The sequence below is a fragment of the Stegodyphus dumicola genome, chromosome 3, assembly GCF_044657685.1.
Source record: "Stegodyphus dumicola isolate Sdum_Otavi_A_Nest chromosome 3, ASM4465768v1".
Taxonomy (NCBI): Eukaryota; Metazoa; Arthropoda; class Arachnida; order Araneae; family Eresidae; genus Stegodyphus; species Stegodyphus dumicola.
In genome coordinates, this window is record NC_140770.1 from 212,032,438 (window position 1) to 212,052,068 (window position 19,631).

General features: G+C 32.3%; 1 protein-coding gene and 1 long non-coding RNA gene across 2 annotated transcripts in view; one reads left to right on the forward strand and one right to left on the reverse strand.

Annotated features, from left to right (window-relative positions):
- Positions 1 to 1,375, reverse strand: part of LOC118199173 (glutamate receptor 2-like) — a 30,278-nt gene extending 28,903 nt beyond the window's left edge. The window contains exon 1 of the mRNA XM_035370975.2: positions 1,222 to 1,375. Coding sequence (XP_035226866.1) covers positions 1,222 to 1,269 — 48 coding nt within the window. The 5' untranslated portion in view covers positions 1,270 to 1,375. The remainder of the gene's footprint in view (positions 1 to 1,221) is intronic.
- Positions 1 to 19,631, forward strand: part of LOC146998265 (uncharacterized) — a 283,096-nt gene that overhangs the window by 236,977 nt on the left and 26,488 nt on the right. The window lies entirely within an intron of this gene.

Consider the following 19,631-nt stretch of genomic DNA (forward strand, 5'->3'; position numbering starts at 1 on the left):
CGAATGCATATTTCTAAAAGATATCTTTTACGACAATGAAAAGTGAAAATAGTTGAATGAAAGCACGACATATCATGGGTTGTAATTCCTGTATGTAGAAACATTAAATTACAAATTTTGAATTTTTTAATTATTATTGCTGGTGTGAATTTGTACAGAAGGGCTTATAATGAATTATTTACTTATATATAATTTCGGAAATAATAGTGAGGTTTTTAAAAATTTTTAATTTCAAGAGGGCAAACTTCTATCCATTTTCCCAATTCCTATAGCAAAATCAAATATTAGAAGAACAATAAACAGAACAATGCATATGTATTTCTTTGATTATAACTGAGCATGACTCACAACAAATCAATGGCAGTTCCCGAATAAGGACGTCGATTGAATAAAAATATAAAAAGTGTTAATGGGCTTACTTCCCAAAACTTCTTGCTCTTACAAGAGATTTTATGAATTTAATTAGTTATATTTTTAATTTCAGTATAGTTGATTAGTTACTAATTAGAACTTAAAATCGAGATTTATTGTAATCTTTCTCATTCAAATGAGTTTTTTTTTCCTAAACCAAATTGTTTCATTGCTTTCTTTAAAACCAAAGAAAATGAAATTCGTTGTTTTGTTCGGAAATTTTTGGAAATGAGAATGATGTGCTTGTATGTCAATTGTACTATCGCTAGCCCATTAATGAGCTTTAACTAAGTCTATTTTCCCCAACACTTTTAAGTGCTAATGAAAAATGTTAGGTTATATAGATTTTGTATTATTAAATTGGAAGTTTCCTTTATCAGCGTACGTAAGGAAAAACTGCATTACTTATGTTATAAGGTATTTCTCCCACCTTCGTGGTGTGGTGGTCTGCACGCTGGTCGCGTATTCCAGAGATCCGTGGTTCGATTCCCGGCGAAGACGTTGCTCATTTTTCACTTCTCCTACTTCCAAAAAATACCTTAATGTCTCTGCAATGTGATAGTAAAAAATATGAGATTAACTGGGATACTGACTTTATTTATTTTTCAATCTGCTTGTTGTTCGCTTACCTCAAATGTTTCTTGTTGGGTATTTATTTGCGATATGGAGTATTTAATAGTTGTTAATCTAAAGAAAACTGTATTTTAATACTACAGAAATACACATACACTCTGTTAGCTGCTTCATGAATGAAATCAATTCATAATGCCTAATATTTAATAAATTATTTAAACAAAAGCTTTAACTTACATGTGCATAGCCGACACGGAGCGTCTGAGTTGCAGTTTTGCCCACCATTGTTTTCTATCAATCAGAATCAGACTACAGATGAAATGTTTCCTCTTGATCTATAAGAAGCTTTACCGAAGGGACTGCAAAGTAAGCAGTCAATTGTTATTGAGAATTTTAAGTATGGGTTTTGCAGTATAATTTCAAAAACACAGATTACTATAAAAGTGCATCAGACACTACTACTGTCGAGGAAAGTTTTATTTTACCTAAAATGCTTACTCAGTTCAGCAATAAATTTAACAATATATCCCTTTTCTAAATATTTGTTATTAAGACAAAACATATAAGACTTCCGTGCATCTTCGAAATCCAAAAATGTGCATAAAGCACTTACGGTTTACAGAAGAAGTTGTAAAATTCTTTTCAAGAATTGTGTGTTCAAGTGTCAAATTCTGTTTAAAACTGTATCTAAAATAATAAATAAGAAATGAAATAGTAAAATGTATGCATAAATATATGTAAATTTGCAAAGGAAAAAAAATTCGTTTTACACCAAACTATGTAGAGAATATTATTTGCATTTTAATTAAAATACTAAAGGAATTTATATAAGGCCTTTTTTTTTACTTTAAAATAGTCTTTATTTTATTCAAAATACAAAGAAATTTTTATTTTTGTTTTGTATAGAATTCTGATTTAATTTTTGAGGCTCTTTCATAAAGAAATTAAGCATTTCCCTCAAAATTATGTAAAACAATCTATATAATTAATTTTTATAGTTTAATGTATCCTTTAAGGCGCAGATCAATACCCAAGGGAAATTTTGGAAAATTTAAATTACTCTAAAAGTACTGTAGTCAGACTGACGAGTCGTAAAACTTTAACTCAACATCAAAATTTCTGCTTTACGTTTTTATTCTCATAAAAATCACTTCATATTAAATATATAATTTGGCTAATACATATTTAGTAATTACTTAACTACATGTTACCATAGTCTGGCTTGGATTTACTTACTAGATGAGAATGTTAGAATAAAAGACGAAAATAACTTAACCTTGAAAGTATAAACTGAACTTTTTTCCTCTCTAATGAACATAGATTAAAATATATTTATATTTCTAACTAGAAAAAAACAGATCAAGAAATTATTTGGTTCGTAAAAAATAGGAAATTTTCATAGATAGTTTTTAGTAGTTTAGTAAGTTTAATTTTTATTGCTCTTTAGGCATCCAGTTTTACTGGTTGAAGTTATTGTTATCAGGAATTTTTAAATAAGTATTAGACGTTTTCTTCTTCTTACCATAGACTTCAGTTTCTGAATCTTGTTCAGCTTCAGCAAACATCACCGAGAACACTAACGTCATAGCATGTAGATCTGAAATGCCTGTTTCCTGTAACCCATTATAAAACATAATTTCTGTTACCTTTCCTTTTGGCATAATAATAAAATTTCTCGAAAACTTTAAAAACCTAATTGTTTGCTACAGTACTGTGACAGAGGTATTGTTTGAATAAGTGCTGATAAATAATATATTAAGCATTTTGATGCGGTAAAAGACGGGTTATTTTAACGAAAATCAATATGTAAAAGGATTGTCTTCTGAAATGCAACACTGAATACAGTGAATATGTTTTGAATATTTGACGATGAACGTGCAAGTATATTTAGTTATACAGGTAGTGTAAATTTTCATGTTCCTGGATAGAGAGTTCGAAAATGATCTGCCAAAGTAGATTATTAAGCGGTTTTGTCTAATAGCTATTTAAATATCAAATGTGAAAAGTAGTATAAATGTTTCAAAGGAGAGGCAACAGATTTTTCATTAACCTCATTAAACCAAATGTAATAAGTCAATCGATTGTCAGAAATGTTTTGCAGAGCTTTCATGTATTATTTTTTGCACGTTAATCAATTTAATGGGAACATGAACGAACTGAGAAACACATTTATTATTAGCCATAAGGAAGAAATATGTATCGTGCGGTGATCAAGCAATAATATTTGTATTGTATTATATGCGTTTAAAACATAATTAATGCAATACGTATGTTCATAGAGTTTATTTCCCTTCAAGCCCAAGGTGTGTAGCTTTAACTCCTTTTGTCTAAGATGAACGTGGAGGAATTTAGTGAATTATGTAGCGACTTATCGCTGAGTTCAAAACAAGTAAGACGTAGACTCGAGAAGAGTTAAATTACACTTTTATTCAATCAAATACGAATAACAGTCGGCCCCTTCTCGGGCTTACAGGAAGCCTTTACTCAGACTTTAACTCAGAATAGAAATAAGAAACTAAACTATAATTAACTAAACAAGACTTAGCCGATGCTAGACACAATTGTCTAACGTATTTGGCACTTAAATTAAACTAGCCGACAAATATCAAAAGATATGTAATATACGGCTGAGCGTAACAGCTTCATGAGTGACTTAACGAGAAGGCAAACACGCCCTACTAAGGACTCCAAGCACTCTCTGTAGAAGTAAGCTGAAACTTACTTAAATACTTCTTTTAACTCATTTGCATTTAATGCAATTCTAAAAACTCATTGTGGTAGGGAGTTGTAAGTGGAAACAAAAATTGATAGGAAAAGTTTTCAAAATTAAAGTAACTATTATAAAATTTAAATATACAAGTGTTTCAGACATTTCGCACTTGTAAATGAAGTCATGTGTAAACGGAATTTTTTTAATACTTTTGTTGTAAAATTGTTTAATGTCTCAAATACTACAGCCCCACTTTTTCTGCTACCTGAAGACGTTGAGAGAACAGTTTTTAGTTATTTTTTTATCTTTCTGTAAAAGTATCAAAATGACAGTGCAGTTATAAGGTATTTCTCCTGTCTTCTTAGCATGCCTTCGTGGTATGGTGGTCCGCATGCTAGGCCGGTATTCCTGAGGTTCGTAGTTCGATTCCCGGCGAAGGCGTTTGATCATTTTTCATCTTGCCTGCTTCCAAAAAATCCTAATGTCTCTGCACTGTTATGAATAAATTGCTCACTTAAAGCTCGAATCTGTTCCATATTTATCATTAAATTTGCTTACCATTGCACAACAAAAATTCAATGCTTCATATCATTAAGATTCCCCATGGATTCCCGTACGTTTCAGAAGAAATAGTGGATATCTCCTTGGAATGTTCTCACTGTTGAAACAAACTTTATGCTTCACTAAATGCAAATATAAACATATAATCTGAAAGAGAATTTATTTCAGAAATCAATGAAAAATAATCCATATATCTGCAGTACAAATACTGTCAGGTTTGCTTGATAAAAGGTGTTAGTAATTCCAGTCGGCTTCCTAACTTACGCTACAGGCTCGCCTACAGTGGCCGAATAAATGAAATGTTAATTTATCCCTGGTATGGATAACCATGAATGGGGTGATAGCATGGAGTTTTCGGATTTTCCCAATATATGGCATGAAAAATATCCAAAGACATCCCTCTTAGAACGCATATAGACCTCACTTGTTTTTCCATAACTGGCACGTAAGTTCACTATCCTAATTCGATCTCACCATGGTTGATGAACCAAGTGTAACTTCCTTTTACTAAACACTTTTTTAATTTTCTAATTTTCTCTTCTAATTTTTTTAGCTTGTTTTATAATCTGTATTAGCTCAGCGTTCCAACTTTTCTCACTTTTTGTATAAACACTTTCATTTAGTGAAGCATTACCATTGCTATCAGTACACTTTTCAGAATTATTAGCATACAAAATTTCAGATCATGTCCCTAATTCTGCTGTTACTGATGACAAATAAAATTAATATGATAGGTAAATATTACTTTTATTGGAATATACTGACAGAAGATTACTTGTAGTGTTGCTACTAGTCTAGAAATTAGTCAAGTCTTACGGATTTTACTAGATAGGTTAGCGAATTATCATTTCTCCTGTATTCACGGATACAGGAGATTTGGGGATTGCATTTGATCTGGTATGTTATTTTAGTTCACGGTTTTTTCACTTCTGCTACATAATCCATAGTTATATTCTATTTTAGTTCACGGAACTAAAATAGCATATATCTATGGATTATGCAGCAGAAGTGAAGCGAATTACCGCTATATGTGAGAACAACGACAAAGCCTCAAGAAGATTAAAATAAATTTTTTATTTAAAACGAATGTAGAACAAAAGGGCACTCTCTTCTGCTACAAATAAGCACAATTCTTGATGATGCAAATAAAGTGCACAGTTGAGTTTTCAAGCAGTACTCAAGTAGTCGAGAACTGCACAATTAAATACTATACTAGAAGCTGGCTCACTAACTCTATCGGGGCGTCAGAATTAAAGTTTGGCAGCGAGGGGCCACAAAACTAAATAATTACTATTATTAGAGCTAGCAGAAAAATAACCATGTAGCGCGCACACGATTTCATAAACACTATCTGCACTAAATAGAAAAACTTCAGTTTAAATATTCACTACTAATTTGCATTTTGGTGAGGAATTTGGAAAACAAAGGTTATAGTAAAGACTGAAATAAAATAATTTTTAATTAACATATTCTCTACAAAGCTTTAAATAACCTTTTCATTTAGTCCTAACTTTGAACATAAAAGACACGACTCGTGCTACAGACAAACCAGCACTTGTGTGATGTAAATTAAGCAATAGCAGGAGACAAGTAACAGCAGGTTAGGACACCCGGGGCGGCTTGATAGACTAATCCAGTATGGTCCGAATCTTGCAACTATCTAAAGCAACACCCCAAATCAAGAATACATACATGGCTATATAAGGGCAAAGTATTAGATATTAAGCTATATGTGCTACCTAAAGTACATAACTTCATATGCTAAAAGACACAAGACACTGCTTGCGACTGCATAGCATTACGCCTAAAACTCGTTGCTGCATCAGGTACACTAAAAGCTGGAAACGTGCCCGAATATAACTGTAAAACTAAACATTGTTCAGATTACATTGGACACTGACACATTGCTATATATAAAACTCGTTGCTGTTCTCGATACATTGCACTCCAGTGGAACAGTATCACCTGGGTACCTGAGCTAAAAGTCTTACCCCGTGTAGAACATAATAATTGAATTTACGATAGGTAAAAGAGAGTAACCTAATAAAGAATATATAATTAATTATTTTTAATATCTTTAGGATTTAAAGAATTCATTGTCCCTAAGTTAATGACTTCAAGAGCGAGCAATTGTAATAAATGGAAAGTGCATGAGTAGAGTCTGGGGGCACAAGGCCGTCGAGCTGGAGATTGCGTCTAAAGCAGCAGTTAGTAGCATATTACAAGAGGTTAGTGTGAGTAATGGCATCTCGAATTCCATAGGTAGTAAGATAATAAGGAATGCATCAGGAGGTTACAAGAGTTATTATATACAATTACATATCAGTGGGTAATGCGATAAAACCATAGGAATACAAACACAAAAAAATACAACAAATAAATCTCGATACATTATACGTTCTATAATGCACATTACGTTAACGTTACACTGTGCTTATCACGCACACATATATAACTCTTAATAATATAATTGATTATATAAGACATAACTTGATTATATGAGACATAACTCTTGATATAACAGACTTCAATAAATAGCAAAATTACACATTAGAAATAAGTTACAGAATGCAGAAACACACTTTGGTTACTTAATACCGTACGTAAAGCAATAACAATCGAATAAATTCAAACGCAGGTAACGTGCCATAAGACTACATACTTAATAAAATAAGCTATAAGCTGACACAATTATTTTACCGACGCGTAAACTTCAAGTATGAGCTACCGAGAGAATAACATAACCCGAATATCACTTTTAAACTGAGCTGGGGAGGGATTTTAACAATGCGAAGTGAGTGCCAGATGGTCTCACTCTGAGGTATTAAACCCTCAACTTAATTACTCCCAAAGCTAATTTGCATTCTAATGAGGAATACGGAAAGAAGTTATAGCGCAGAGCACAGATTAAAATCATTATTTCCTATTAATTAACACAAGAACCTTGCATACTTAAAGCTCACTCTTAGGTAAACGTCAATGCCTTTGGACTTGCTTTTGGTCAATGCTTTTGGACCTAACACTCTTGTACAAGATAAATTGCTAAAATTACTATCTTAGTTTCCTACATAGTTTCCCTTAACTCTGATGAAATTACCACTTCGTACACTAGAAAAAAAAAATCTTTTTGTTACAGCGTTCAAACCATTCCTGAAAGAGGGCCTCTATCATCACTGTCCCTGAGGACAATGATGTAACGAGTAACACACAAATGCTACTTAAATTTTTTAAACAAAGCTTGGGGCTAAATCTAGTGAATACGTTGGATAGAATGATATTTCCTGCGAATCTTCCCCGGTGTTTTCCACTTATGGTTTTTTCAGAGATAAGATAGCAAGTAAACATAACAACCACCTCATATCATGAATTAGTGAATTCAGGGAGGTTCCATTTGTTTTCGTACATTGCTTTCTTGTTTCATTTCAGAGTTACACAGCTGAAATCCTGTACCGAGACTAGCCATTTACCTCTAACCTTTTATCAGCCATTTACCTACCATAAACCTTTTATCAGCCATTTACCTCTGAGAAAAGTTCAAGAACATTCAACTCGATGTTTCTTCATTTCTGCATTTGGGATACTTGTCTGGTTCAGACCTGTGATCACTCGCAAAGTCCTTTCTGGGACTTAGATTCCCCATTTCTGTAGCAGCCTAAAAACCTTCCATTCGCTTTTTTTCCATTACATATTCCTCCACAGCAGCACACATTTATTTTTCATCACATATTCATCCTGCTCTAGTATATTGGTCGCAGTAGGATCGCACACACATTGTCGCCTGGTTTGAGATCATCTTTAAGCAACTAGCCGCCGTACAAATTTTGGCAGTGCATCTTTGGGCATAATAAATTGTTATACTACCACAGACTGCGCCAGATATACCTTCATGAGTATTTGTCGATGTTAATCTACCTTTGATCAAGACCTTAGTCATCGAACGATGACATTTCTACATTAGCAGGTGTCATTGCTTGGAAACATTTAACAATCTTTAAAATACAAATAATAACATCTGTTGTGTATAATTTGCTTTTTACATTTGAAAAGAACGATACAGCATTCTCACTACGTTTCATGATTCCAAGCATATTATATCATGCACAAATTTAGAATTTTCCGAACACACCTTGTACACTGCTCAAAAAAAAAAAAAAAAAAAAGGACAGTTCTATATCTCCCGTTCTACTGGGCCGATTGACAAAATTCAAATTGCGTTTTTCATGTCTCGAAAGCGCGACTTAGGATATATATTACATTTATATGTAGCACTATTCTAACATAGGTATTTTGACACAAAATCGAACTTTTTCTAAAATAACATACCGATTTTTTTACATATTTCGAGTCTACAATTCAAATTAGGCCTAAATATGAAATTTTGTAAAATTTGGAGCGAAATTTAGAGAAATTCACAAATTTATGTTGGCTTTTTTTTTTTAGTTTGCGCCAAGAACTTGGCGAACTTCTTAATATATGGCAACCTAGTTTCCTTTCCCGTGATAGGAAAAAAAGTCACCATCGTTCCTTTTTTCCAAATAATATTCTTTATATTATATTTTTAAATATAACTGTTATTATTTTAAGTAATTTTTTCTTTTTCGAATTTTATTTTAACTGTTTAAGTTGCATGGATTTTTCGAATAACTGTTTTAAAAATTTCTATTTACCTATTCGAACTGCGTAAGTAAAGGTGCAGCGTTAATTTTTTTCAAATAGTTTTCTTTATATACATATATTTGTCATACTTATTATTATAGGTAATTTTTAAATTTTTATACTTTTATTTTAATTGTTTGTGTTGCATTGTCTCTTCAGATAATTGCTTTAAAATTTTCTATTTATTCCTTCGAACTGAGCATTTTAAATATATTTATTAATATAAATTTTCTAGAATTTTATTTTATTTATTTGAATTGCGTTTCTTTCGGAAGAATACTTTGAAATCCCAAGAATCAAATATCATAAGATTAAAAGGTTTTAAATTAAAAAAAAAAAAAAATACAAATACTAAATTTTACGCAAAAATTTATTTTTTCTTCTCTTTTTCTTCTGTCATTCTACTTTATTCTTGCTCTTTTTCTTTAGGCATTCTGCAAGTATATTAAAAAGCATCGAACTTTTCGAAATATCTTGGTATATCTGACAATCATTTTAAATAAAGTTATCGCCTTCCATTTCATAAAGGCCCATAAACGGCCGAGCGGTAAAGTCGCTGAACACTGGTACTTCACTCCGGGGTTCGAATCCCAGTAAACGGGCTGATTGCATGGGCGTTTTCGTGAATTTTTCTCATGTGTACCGCGTATGACAGCTGGTTTCCCTTAGAAAGTTCTTCACGAAGTATTTGGTCAGGGCCTTTATCAGTCTTAGAGGCTAAACATTTTGAAGGTATGAGATGAAAGGAAAGACTGGTTTCCTCAAGAGATTTTGGTTTATTTAATTATGACAAAGCACACTAGGGCTATCTGCCTAGCGGAGGGATGCCTTCGTGGAAGACTTTCTAAGGGAAACTGGCTCGTATACACGTTACACATGGAGAAAACCAGGAAAACGCCCATGCAGCCAGCCCGTTCGCGGGATTCGAACCTCGGACCGAACTACCAGTGTTCAGCGACTTTACCGCTCTGCCGCTGTTTCATCAGGAGGAAAAAAAACATCTTTAGGTGACATCTACATACATCACTGGATAAACTCCTGAATCTTCAAACAATTCGACTGAGAAAATCATGGGATTTTCCATTTATGATACTATATGATGTTCTATAACGTAACTTAAATTTATACAACCATATAGTCTAAAACCAGTCGCTCTTCACTTTAATCTGCAATGATATCGCTTTTGTCTTTTCTGTTAACACAAGCTCAATTGATGGTATTTGCTGGTGTACACGTCCAAGTGTTTTCTCTTTGCACACTTAAATTCTTTGAAGTATCCTGAGAGTATATTCAAAAGCGTCCAACTTTTTGAAACACCTTGGTATGTCTGACAGCCAAATTTCCCTGCAAATTTTTGCTTACTTTTCTCCCTAATTTTCTTCTTTCCTTCTACAGTTATTTTCAGTGCTCACACAAGAAAATTAAGATTTTTCGACTGCTAGACTTCCATAAATTTTGCATTCTTGTCAATTTTTTTAAAATATCAATTACATGAATTGCATTTCAGCTGAAGACAGCTTTTCATTTTTTAAGTCATTTTAACTATAAATAAAGTTTAAAGTGAAGTCCAAAGGATAAACATTTTAATTAAAAGATTTTTGATAAATGACAAAGAAATAAAACAGTCCAGCAGGGTTTATTCTGTACCACCGAGTGACCCGATTCTTATATCGGCTGAAACAATCTAAATCATATTAAAGATCACGTTTTTTTATACAATCTATAACGCGAGAGAAAAATTAGCTTCTTAAAACATTCTTTCTAAGAGGTTTAATGTAAAAGATTATATTTATATATATATATTTTTAAAGCTGGGACTTGAACCAAATTATCAAACTTTTAAAGTTTAATTTACATGGTGGTTATAATTAAAGTTCCAATTTGAAATGGTCATAAAAGGAAAACTACCGGACCAAATGTTATCAAACTTGGGAATCGTGTAAAGGAGGTTATGGGAATTTATTTTACGTGGGAAAAAAGAGTTTAAAAACTAACCACCAGGGGGAAAATGGCGCTGTATACAATATTGTTAAATGAAATAAGACACGAAAACATCAGTTTAAAATGTGTTTAATAGTTTCCGAAACGTGTTACAAAGCATGTTCAATGTAGCGTCAAGCATTTTCCGAAAGCAAGTTAAATACTGTTACTGCATTCTCAACAGCAGCTCTTAGCATATCAGGAGGAATGTTACGGACATGTCAGTGTATCACATTTTTCATTTCTGCCAAATCGTTTAGATTATCACCATAAACAGTGCTTTTGAGATAACCCCATAGCCAAAAGTCAGAGAGGTTGAGGTCTGGTGGGTATCGGCCAATAAGACGTTCATTCGTGAAATGTTGCCTAAGTAACTGTGCGACACACGTGAGATGGGGCCCAGCCCTGCGTAAAAATCGTAGTATCTAAAATGCCACGTTACTGCAGTTCATGTATCACGAAACATTTTAACATTGACTCTAAGTGAGCTGCAATCACAGTGGTCCAGCTGCCGACTCCTCTTCAGAGAAAAATGGTTCAGTTTTAAAACTAGCTGTCATTCAACACTAAACGGTGTGGAATGATTGCTATGCAATCGAATGCAGTAGGAGAATGCAATGGAACTAGATAGATAACATGAGAGATTTTTTTAGCCCAAATCGATTAAAAGCGTTTTGAATCAGTATCTTCATGTTTTAGGGCCGAACTCAGGCTTCAAAAATTAAAAATTAGCGATCTGTAAGAAAACGATTTCCAGATTGTGCGCACTTGTGCGAGTGATTTGCTATCTCACATTTTCTAATCGCTAATTCGTGGTTTTTACGGTCGAATTTCTCACTTACACGGATGGCGCACTCGACTTTTATCGAATTTAACGCCTTTAAATAGTAATTTGCTTACTTCAAAGTTTCTTAAGGGTATAAAACATATTAAACCCTTGTAACAAAAGGTTAAGTTAGATTACGACCCATATTTCGTTTAACAATATTGCATACATTGCCGTGTTCCCCCTGGTGGTGAGGTTTCAAATTTCAAACTTCCTTTTTTACCCGGAAAATAAATTCCTATGACTTCCTTTACACGATTACCAAGCTTGATAACATTTGATCCAGTAGTTTTCCTTTTATGACCGTTTCAATGTGGCACTTTAATTATAACCACTCTGTATATTATTAAATTTTAATTTGAATCTATGCGTTATATGTATACCATGCGTCAATTTTTCGCTTTTATGGAAAAATAAAGAATCGAAGCAAATATACTTAAGATAATGGACCAAAACTGAAAACATTTCCCCTCCCTCCGAAAATCAAATATTGAAACTTCGACCTTGAATTTATTGGGTTATCGAAATATTTAATTTGACTTATCTTCTAAGTTCTAGTTCCAACAACAATTCCGAATTAATTAAGCTGAAGTAAAAGATTTAGTATATATTCACTGTATGTTAATAAAGTAATCAGAGTGTAATAAAAATATATTATAGAATTTACGTTGATGCAACTTTTTGTCTGACTGCACAACATGTAATGGAAGAGAAGGCTTGTAGAGATCTGTTTTTGACATGCCTCTAAAAGTAGATGTCATACTCCTTTTGTCTCTTCAATATCAAAAAATGTTCCTTTGAGAGGCAACTTTAGTTTTTGGGAAAGAAAAAAAAATCACAAGAAGACAAATTTGAAGAACATGCAGGACAATTGAGTACACATACTTATTTTCGGAAAACAAGCGGTTCTCCGACTGGTTATTGAATAATGAAAAGATGCATTGTCATACAATACAAAACATTTGGAATAAGTTTTCTGCCTGAAAACGTAAGATTAAAAGTCATCTGCTTAATTCACAGCCATTTACAAGTCAACTACTCGGGCAATTGCAGAATCGTTTTGATCCTGGGCTTGTAAGACAAACTTAATATCACTGGATTCAAACACTTCTTTAATCTTCCGAGAACGTTCCTTCTTTAGCTCATATTCCAAGAATATTAAGTGAATACAATTATTGCAAAAGAAATTGAATATTCATTTGCACTATGGCTTGGTAGTTTACTAACGAGTTAACAAAACTTAAATTCTGCTTTTTGTGTCTAAGATTACACCAATATTTTAAATATTTACAAATAAAATATTAAATTGGAGATGTAGTTGGAGCCTCAACAGTTGCCTAGCATTTGAAGATTGTTAAGTACTAATTGTTTGTTGCGAAGTCTAACCCAGGCTGCATGGTTGGTTTTCGTAGTTTTCTAGGTTCTCTTTACAAAGGTTCTCTATGAAAGCATCTTAATCAAATAGCTCCCATGTTCTTTCTATGTTCAAATAACCAACTAACCTAGTTTAACGATTTCCAAGTGAAGTTACTAGCAAAACCCGAATACTCATTAAAAATCATGTAGCTTGCCAATCGGGAGTAACATGAAAGATACGGCGCCAATAATTGAATTGCTGTTACAGTAAGCTGTTTCTAAACTTAGATGGTCATTCCTTAATTAAATAGCCCACCAGCGGCCGAGCGGTAAAGTCGCTGAACATTGGTAGTTCGGTCTGATGTTCAAATCCTGCGAACGAGCTGGCTGCATGTGCGTTTTCGTGTTTTTCCCCATGTGCAACGTGTATACGAGCCAGTTTCCCTTAGAAAGTCCTCCACGAAGGAATCCCTCCCTTTAGGCAGATAACCCTCGTGTGCTTTGCCATAATCATATAATCCAATCCAATCCTTAATTAAATATAATTGATTTGTAACTTCTACTAGAGCTGACGGTAAGAATTGAAGTGTAAATAAATAATATCGTGTGCAATCTTGATTAATATAAAATTAAAAATATTTGCATAGAAAAATATTTTTATTCAGATAGAAAGTTCTTTGAAATATTTGCAATTACTTTATAAGAAGGATTTATTAATAACCGTAATAATGACTTATTATATTACTGATGATTAGGATTCAGTTCTTGACAATTACATTCTAAATTAGAATTTTAAAGATATAATGAAAATGCGCTACGCACAAAAATACATTTTAGGATAAAAAATGAATTGATTTTTTATGTTTTAAAACTTCTTAAATTCATTTAATAAACATCGTATTCTCGTTGTTAATTGAATCCAGAATGTTGGATGTCGTTTATATAATTATTCTTACTTGTCTACAGAACCTGCTGATTTATCCAGCCATTAAGTAGCTGCGGATCATTTCTACATAACCATTGAACTTCCATTAATCCAGTCTCTAGAGTGTTGTATGTTTATGTCATAATTTGACTTTTATAAAAATGATTATTCTGAATCTTATGGTTCTATAAAAATATACTGTGCTTTAAAAATATGGATGATAGTATCAACCGCTCTTTCAGCCACTTCATAAGCAACAGTTTCTTTAGAAATAAATTGTGCAATCAATGTCATAAAATATTTTCATAAAATTCAAATAAACATCAAACGAAAATTCTCAGTTTTAGACAATTCGATTTAAACAAAGTAAAGTAGCAGACGATAAAACGCCGAAGTAAAAATTTACTCTTACAAAAATTTACTCTTATTTTTTTAAAAAAAAAGAAGAAAGAGAGAAATTTAAAAAAAAAATAGTTAAAAATTTGAATAATATCATCTGTAATATTTAAAAAAATAGCTTTTCATATAGTATTAATAAATATTTATTGCGCATCATTGAGGGAAAATATTTCATATAATTAATTCTCCGTAAAATTTTACTTGAAATTTAAGGTTAAAAATAGCTGTGGCAATTCACTGTAACAAAAATCCATAAACCACATTTGGCGTTATTATCGCTCAAAAAAAAAAGATGCCAAATTTCAAAACGCGAAAATATGTAAATTCGTGTATATCTTAGAAAATTTTGAATAAAAAGTCTAATTTTTTGCAGATATGCTTAAAAATACACCTACTTTAAGATGATGGTAAAAATTTTATAGGTTATAATTCAAAATGTTTTTTGAAAAATTTATAAAAATTATTTAAAAATAGAAATTTAAAAACTACAACACAAAAAATGGGTAAATTTTATTTGGAATGAACCTAAATTTCGAAATGTGAAAGGAAAAATAATGAAAGTTTAATAAAAAAAAGAGATATTAATAAATATTTACCAAATTCAATTAACATTGAGGAGCTAAAATTTTGAGAGCTAATATTTCAAAAACTACACGTACGATTTTTACAAAACTTGGTATTCTGGCATAATTTGAGTCGTAGAATCGAAATATGGAAAAATATTGCTATGTTATTTCAAAAAAAAGCCAATTTTGTGTCAAAATACCTATGTTAGAATAGTGCTATATATAAATCTAATATTTATCCTAAGTCGCGCTTTCGAGACATGAAAAACGCAGTTTGAAATTTGTCAATCGGCCCAGTAGAACGAGAGATATAAAATATAGCACTGTCCCCCCCCCCTTTTTTTTTTTTTTTTTTTTTTTTTTTTTTTGAGCAGTGTACATGATCTTGTAAATAATAAAAATTTGTAAATAATAAAAATGTATTAAAGGAATTACTTTCTAATTTGATAATGTTTGACGCAACATAAAGTTGTGAAGAATAAATGTTAACTTCTTCCTTAGCTTGGTGTGATTACAGTAATAAAAAATTTAGCTTTTTTTTATTCATATGGGGTATGTTACTTAATCAATTATTCAGACTTTTTTCAAAGCACTTTTTCTTTAAAAGTACATTATATTGTGCGTATTAAAGGACAGTGAGAAACATCCAATTTACCAACTATGAATATATATGAACGCGCGTTTTCAAAGCTTAGATTTTAATTAAAAGGTTTTATTTACTTTTAAGCTCTAGTTCCGAAGCTGTATTCAAAAATAGATCGAAGTGTTGGAAATTAACAAAGAATAAAAAGAAACTTAAAATATATTTATAATTTTAACATCTTTTTAAAGAATTTCATAAGTCACAGAACAGTGTACTAACAAGAAAAACTTCAGTAAGTGTTGCTATAAATTGTTTAAAATTCCTAAAATATTTGATTCTTTCAGCTCTTATTTCTGGAGCATATGAAAAATGCCTTTAATGGATAAACTTTGTGTAAACATTTCTCCCATAGATTGGTTTTGCTTCATAAGTTTAAGCCCATAGAAATAGAAACCGCGATCATTATTACCAAATAAATTTTAACTTACCAAATGTATATTCTCATACGGCAGTAAAACGGAACACTTCTTTTTTAACACTTCTTTTTTTTATAACACACACTTCTTATTATTTAAAATATCCTTATGAATGTTAGGAAATAAAGTATAAATTTTACAAAAATATAAAGGGGACAGCTAGGCAAAATAGCCATTACTAAGATAAAGTTGTAAATTATTTCTTCAAATGTTATGGTAAGAAAAGAAGAAAATAATCTGCAAACGTTGATTTTCTATCTCAAAAGCACATTTAATAAGAACCATAAAAAGAAAATTGAACATATAAACACTATAAAGTTGTTTAAAATAACTAAGATTTTACCTGTCGATCCTTTTTTTTTAAATTTGTTGATACAGAAGCCGCAAAAGAATTTGTAAATGCATTAAGTAATAATAGTTTTAAAACAGACTATTTTAAGGAAACATCCGTTATTGTTGACGGTGAACATGGTTCCTTTCGAAATCGTAGCTTAGAAGTAAATAAATAAATAAATAATGACTATTTTCACAACAAACTACATCAATCGTTAATCTATCCATTCATTATTTTCTTGACTGTTTACCGAATATTTAGATTATCCCAACTGTTACAAGACATCTGTTGAATTTTTAAAATAGCAGTCGCATGTTTAACAATAAAATTTAATTATTATTGATCTGGGTGAGAAAGTCGTCTTTGTGAAGGTTTTACAAGAATAAATGGAGTGTAGATTTTCAGTAAAAGCGACAGTTAAGAGATCAATAACATTCAACTCGATCTGAACGATTTCCTATACCTTGCTATCTAACATTATATTTCGTTTACGTCTTATTTTGTTGACAGAACGTGGGCTGAAATTTATACTCTGAAGAGAAAAAAGGAAGGTCCGTTTTCTTAAATTTAAGAATACTGAAATATGTTATTGATAAACTACAAGAACTAATACTTTTTGGCTAACGATAGAGCTTTGAAAAGGCCTGAAGCTTTTAACTAAAAATATGTCGCGTAAATAAAACCACAGATTTCAATCTAGTTAAATTAATTTAGAGTGAGAAACTTATATTCCTTAATTCCGAAAATTTATTGCTCAGTTATATGCTTTTTAAGTTTCGAGAAAGTTTACTCTGGTCAAGCTGCAAAAACATTTTGCAGAATCTTCTGCTGAATGACTGTTGAATAGCTATAGTAGTTACTGAGTTATCGCGACCAAGCAAACACACAAACAAAAATTCGTTTATATATATAGAGAGAGAGATTTCGGCAATGAAACATGGTTTAAATAAATATGCTTCGACACACAATCAATCAATAACATTTTAAAGATTTTTTTCCTAAAATAATTTTCCCAATAAGCACCTTTTTAAAGCATTACCTTTTGTTCAATTACTTCACTTACTTCACACACACACACACACACACACACACACAAAAAAAAAAAAAAAAAAAAAAAAAATCTCATTTCATAATTTAAAAGCACGTTTCTGTAGAAAATATTTCTGATCCAAGAACAGTTGCTGTAATTGGAACAAAACTGAGTATTAATTTTCAAATTCGCAATAGTTAAATTTTAAAATGCATAAATGATTCTTTTTTAGGTATCGCTTACATATCAGAAATTATGTCTCAGCTTTCCATGATTTATAATCCAGTGTATGCAGTCGGTTTGATATATATATGTTCTACTTAAGCTATATATACACTGCTGGCCATTAAAATTGTAACACCATTAAGGAAAGCAAATACAGAAAATATATTTATTGTACACAAGCAGTATGGCATGAAAACAAAGGATTAAACTTGCAAGCAGTTTCGGGGTTTACAGGGGTGCGAAATTAATAGAAACAGCTGCCAACTCTGGCAGCTAAAACGGCTCTTACCCGGTTAGGCATGGAGTCTAACTGGGATTGGGTTACAGAAACGGGCAACTCATTCCATGTTGCTTCAAGTCTATGCCACACTTCATCAACTGTATTAGCTGGAGAGGGGTGGTGGGCCAGTCTCTCAGCCACCCTTGACCGAATGTTTTCAGTGGGGACTGGAGACCGTGCAGGCCAGGGCAGTAGTCAAATACCCTGTACATCGAGGAAAGTCAAAACACAATGTGTAACATGTGGTCTTGCATTATCTTGTTGCAAGATGGTGTTTGGCAGGCCTCGAAGACAGGGCACAACCACTGAACGTAAGATGTCAGAAATGTATCGATCTGCATTCAAATTACCGTCGATCCGAACTAGTACCCAATGGCTGCCCAAATCATCACACCATGTGCAAGGCCCCTATGCCTAGTAATGGTCGCCGTGCTGATAGTCCACGCTGCTGCAAACGTCGACGCACCATATGAGGGATACTGGGGATGCTGCAAACATGCCCATTTTCTGACTAATATTCCATGATGTAGTTGTACGGTTTCGCAGGGCTGACCTCTTAATCTGTCTGTCCTCGCGGACGTTGTCATGGCAGGGCGTTGAGATCCTGCATGCCGGTCGGTATAACCCTCAGTAACACATTGATTCCATAATCTCATGACAGTGGTTGGATGTCGACCAGTGCAACGGGCGATATCACGGAACGATAATCCATACTCTTGATAGTGCTTTCCAAATGAGAAATCCACTACACAGCTTTTCTTTTATGCTGTGCTTCAGATGTCGTTTCTCCCTCCTACTTCGTCTAAATGCGCTGAAATACTAATCATTTGCATATCCTAACCTCTTCTTCCATTCATGTGATTTTGACGTTCGTCAGATCATTTCTTCCTGGTGTTGCAATTCTAATCGCCAGCAGTGTATAAGTTAAAAAAAATGCAAAGCGATATAAAAAGTAAACAATTATACTTTATAATGTTGAAAAATGTTTAACAAAAATTTATATTTTCGACAGTTATTGTAACTTGAAAAATATAAAACAGGTAAATAAAAGAATTTCATTTAAAATTTATTCGGTTTATTTTGTTACGGGAAAGCACTCGGGGCTGTCTTCCTAAGATGAGAAATACTTTTCGTGAAGGAAGGGAAATTGGTTCGTATAACGTGTTGCACATGGGGAAACTCACGACAGCGCCTCTGCAGCCAGTCCGTTCAAAGGGATTCAAGTCCTGAACCGAACTACCAGTGTTCAAGGACTTTACGTGGTCGCTGGTGGGCCCTTTAATTTTAGGAACCTTAAGAAATACTTCATCGACACATCTTAACAACTAGTAATCATAACTGAAGAAAAGATGAAAAATGATCGTACTTTAATTTTGGAATTTCATTTATATATTAAACACAAGTTGATGACGATCAAACTAACTATAATAAAAGAGTCAAATTTAATTCCTTGTAATATGAAAAAATCTTCATTCTGAAACACTTTGTTTTTGCTGATATTAGACAAAAAATTTTATGGAATTATATGAATATATGTTCGTGAAGATACTGGCTGAACATTATCACTTATTGGCAGTATGTTAGATAACAAGGTCTGATACATTTAAAGTTTCAGTTTAGATAATATCATAAATACTTTAAATGCAAAAATGACATCATGCGAGAAACACCAAAACGAAAAAACAATACGAATTGGAGGAAATTATCAAAAACACGTTCCTATGGAAAATTAAGCCATTA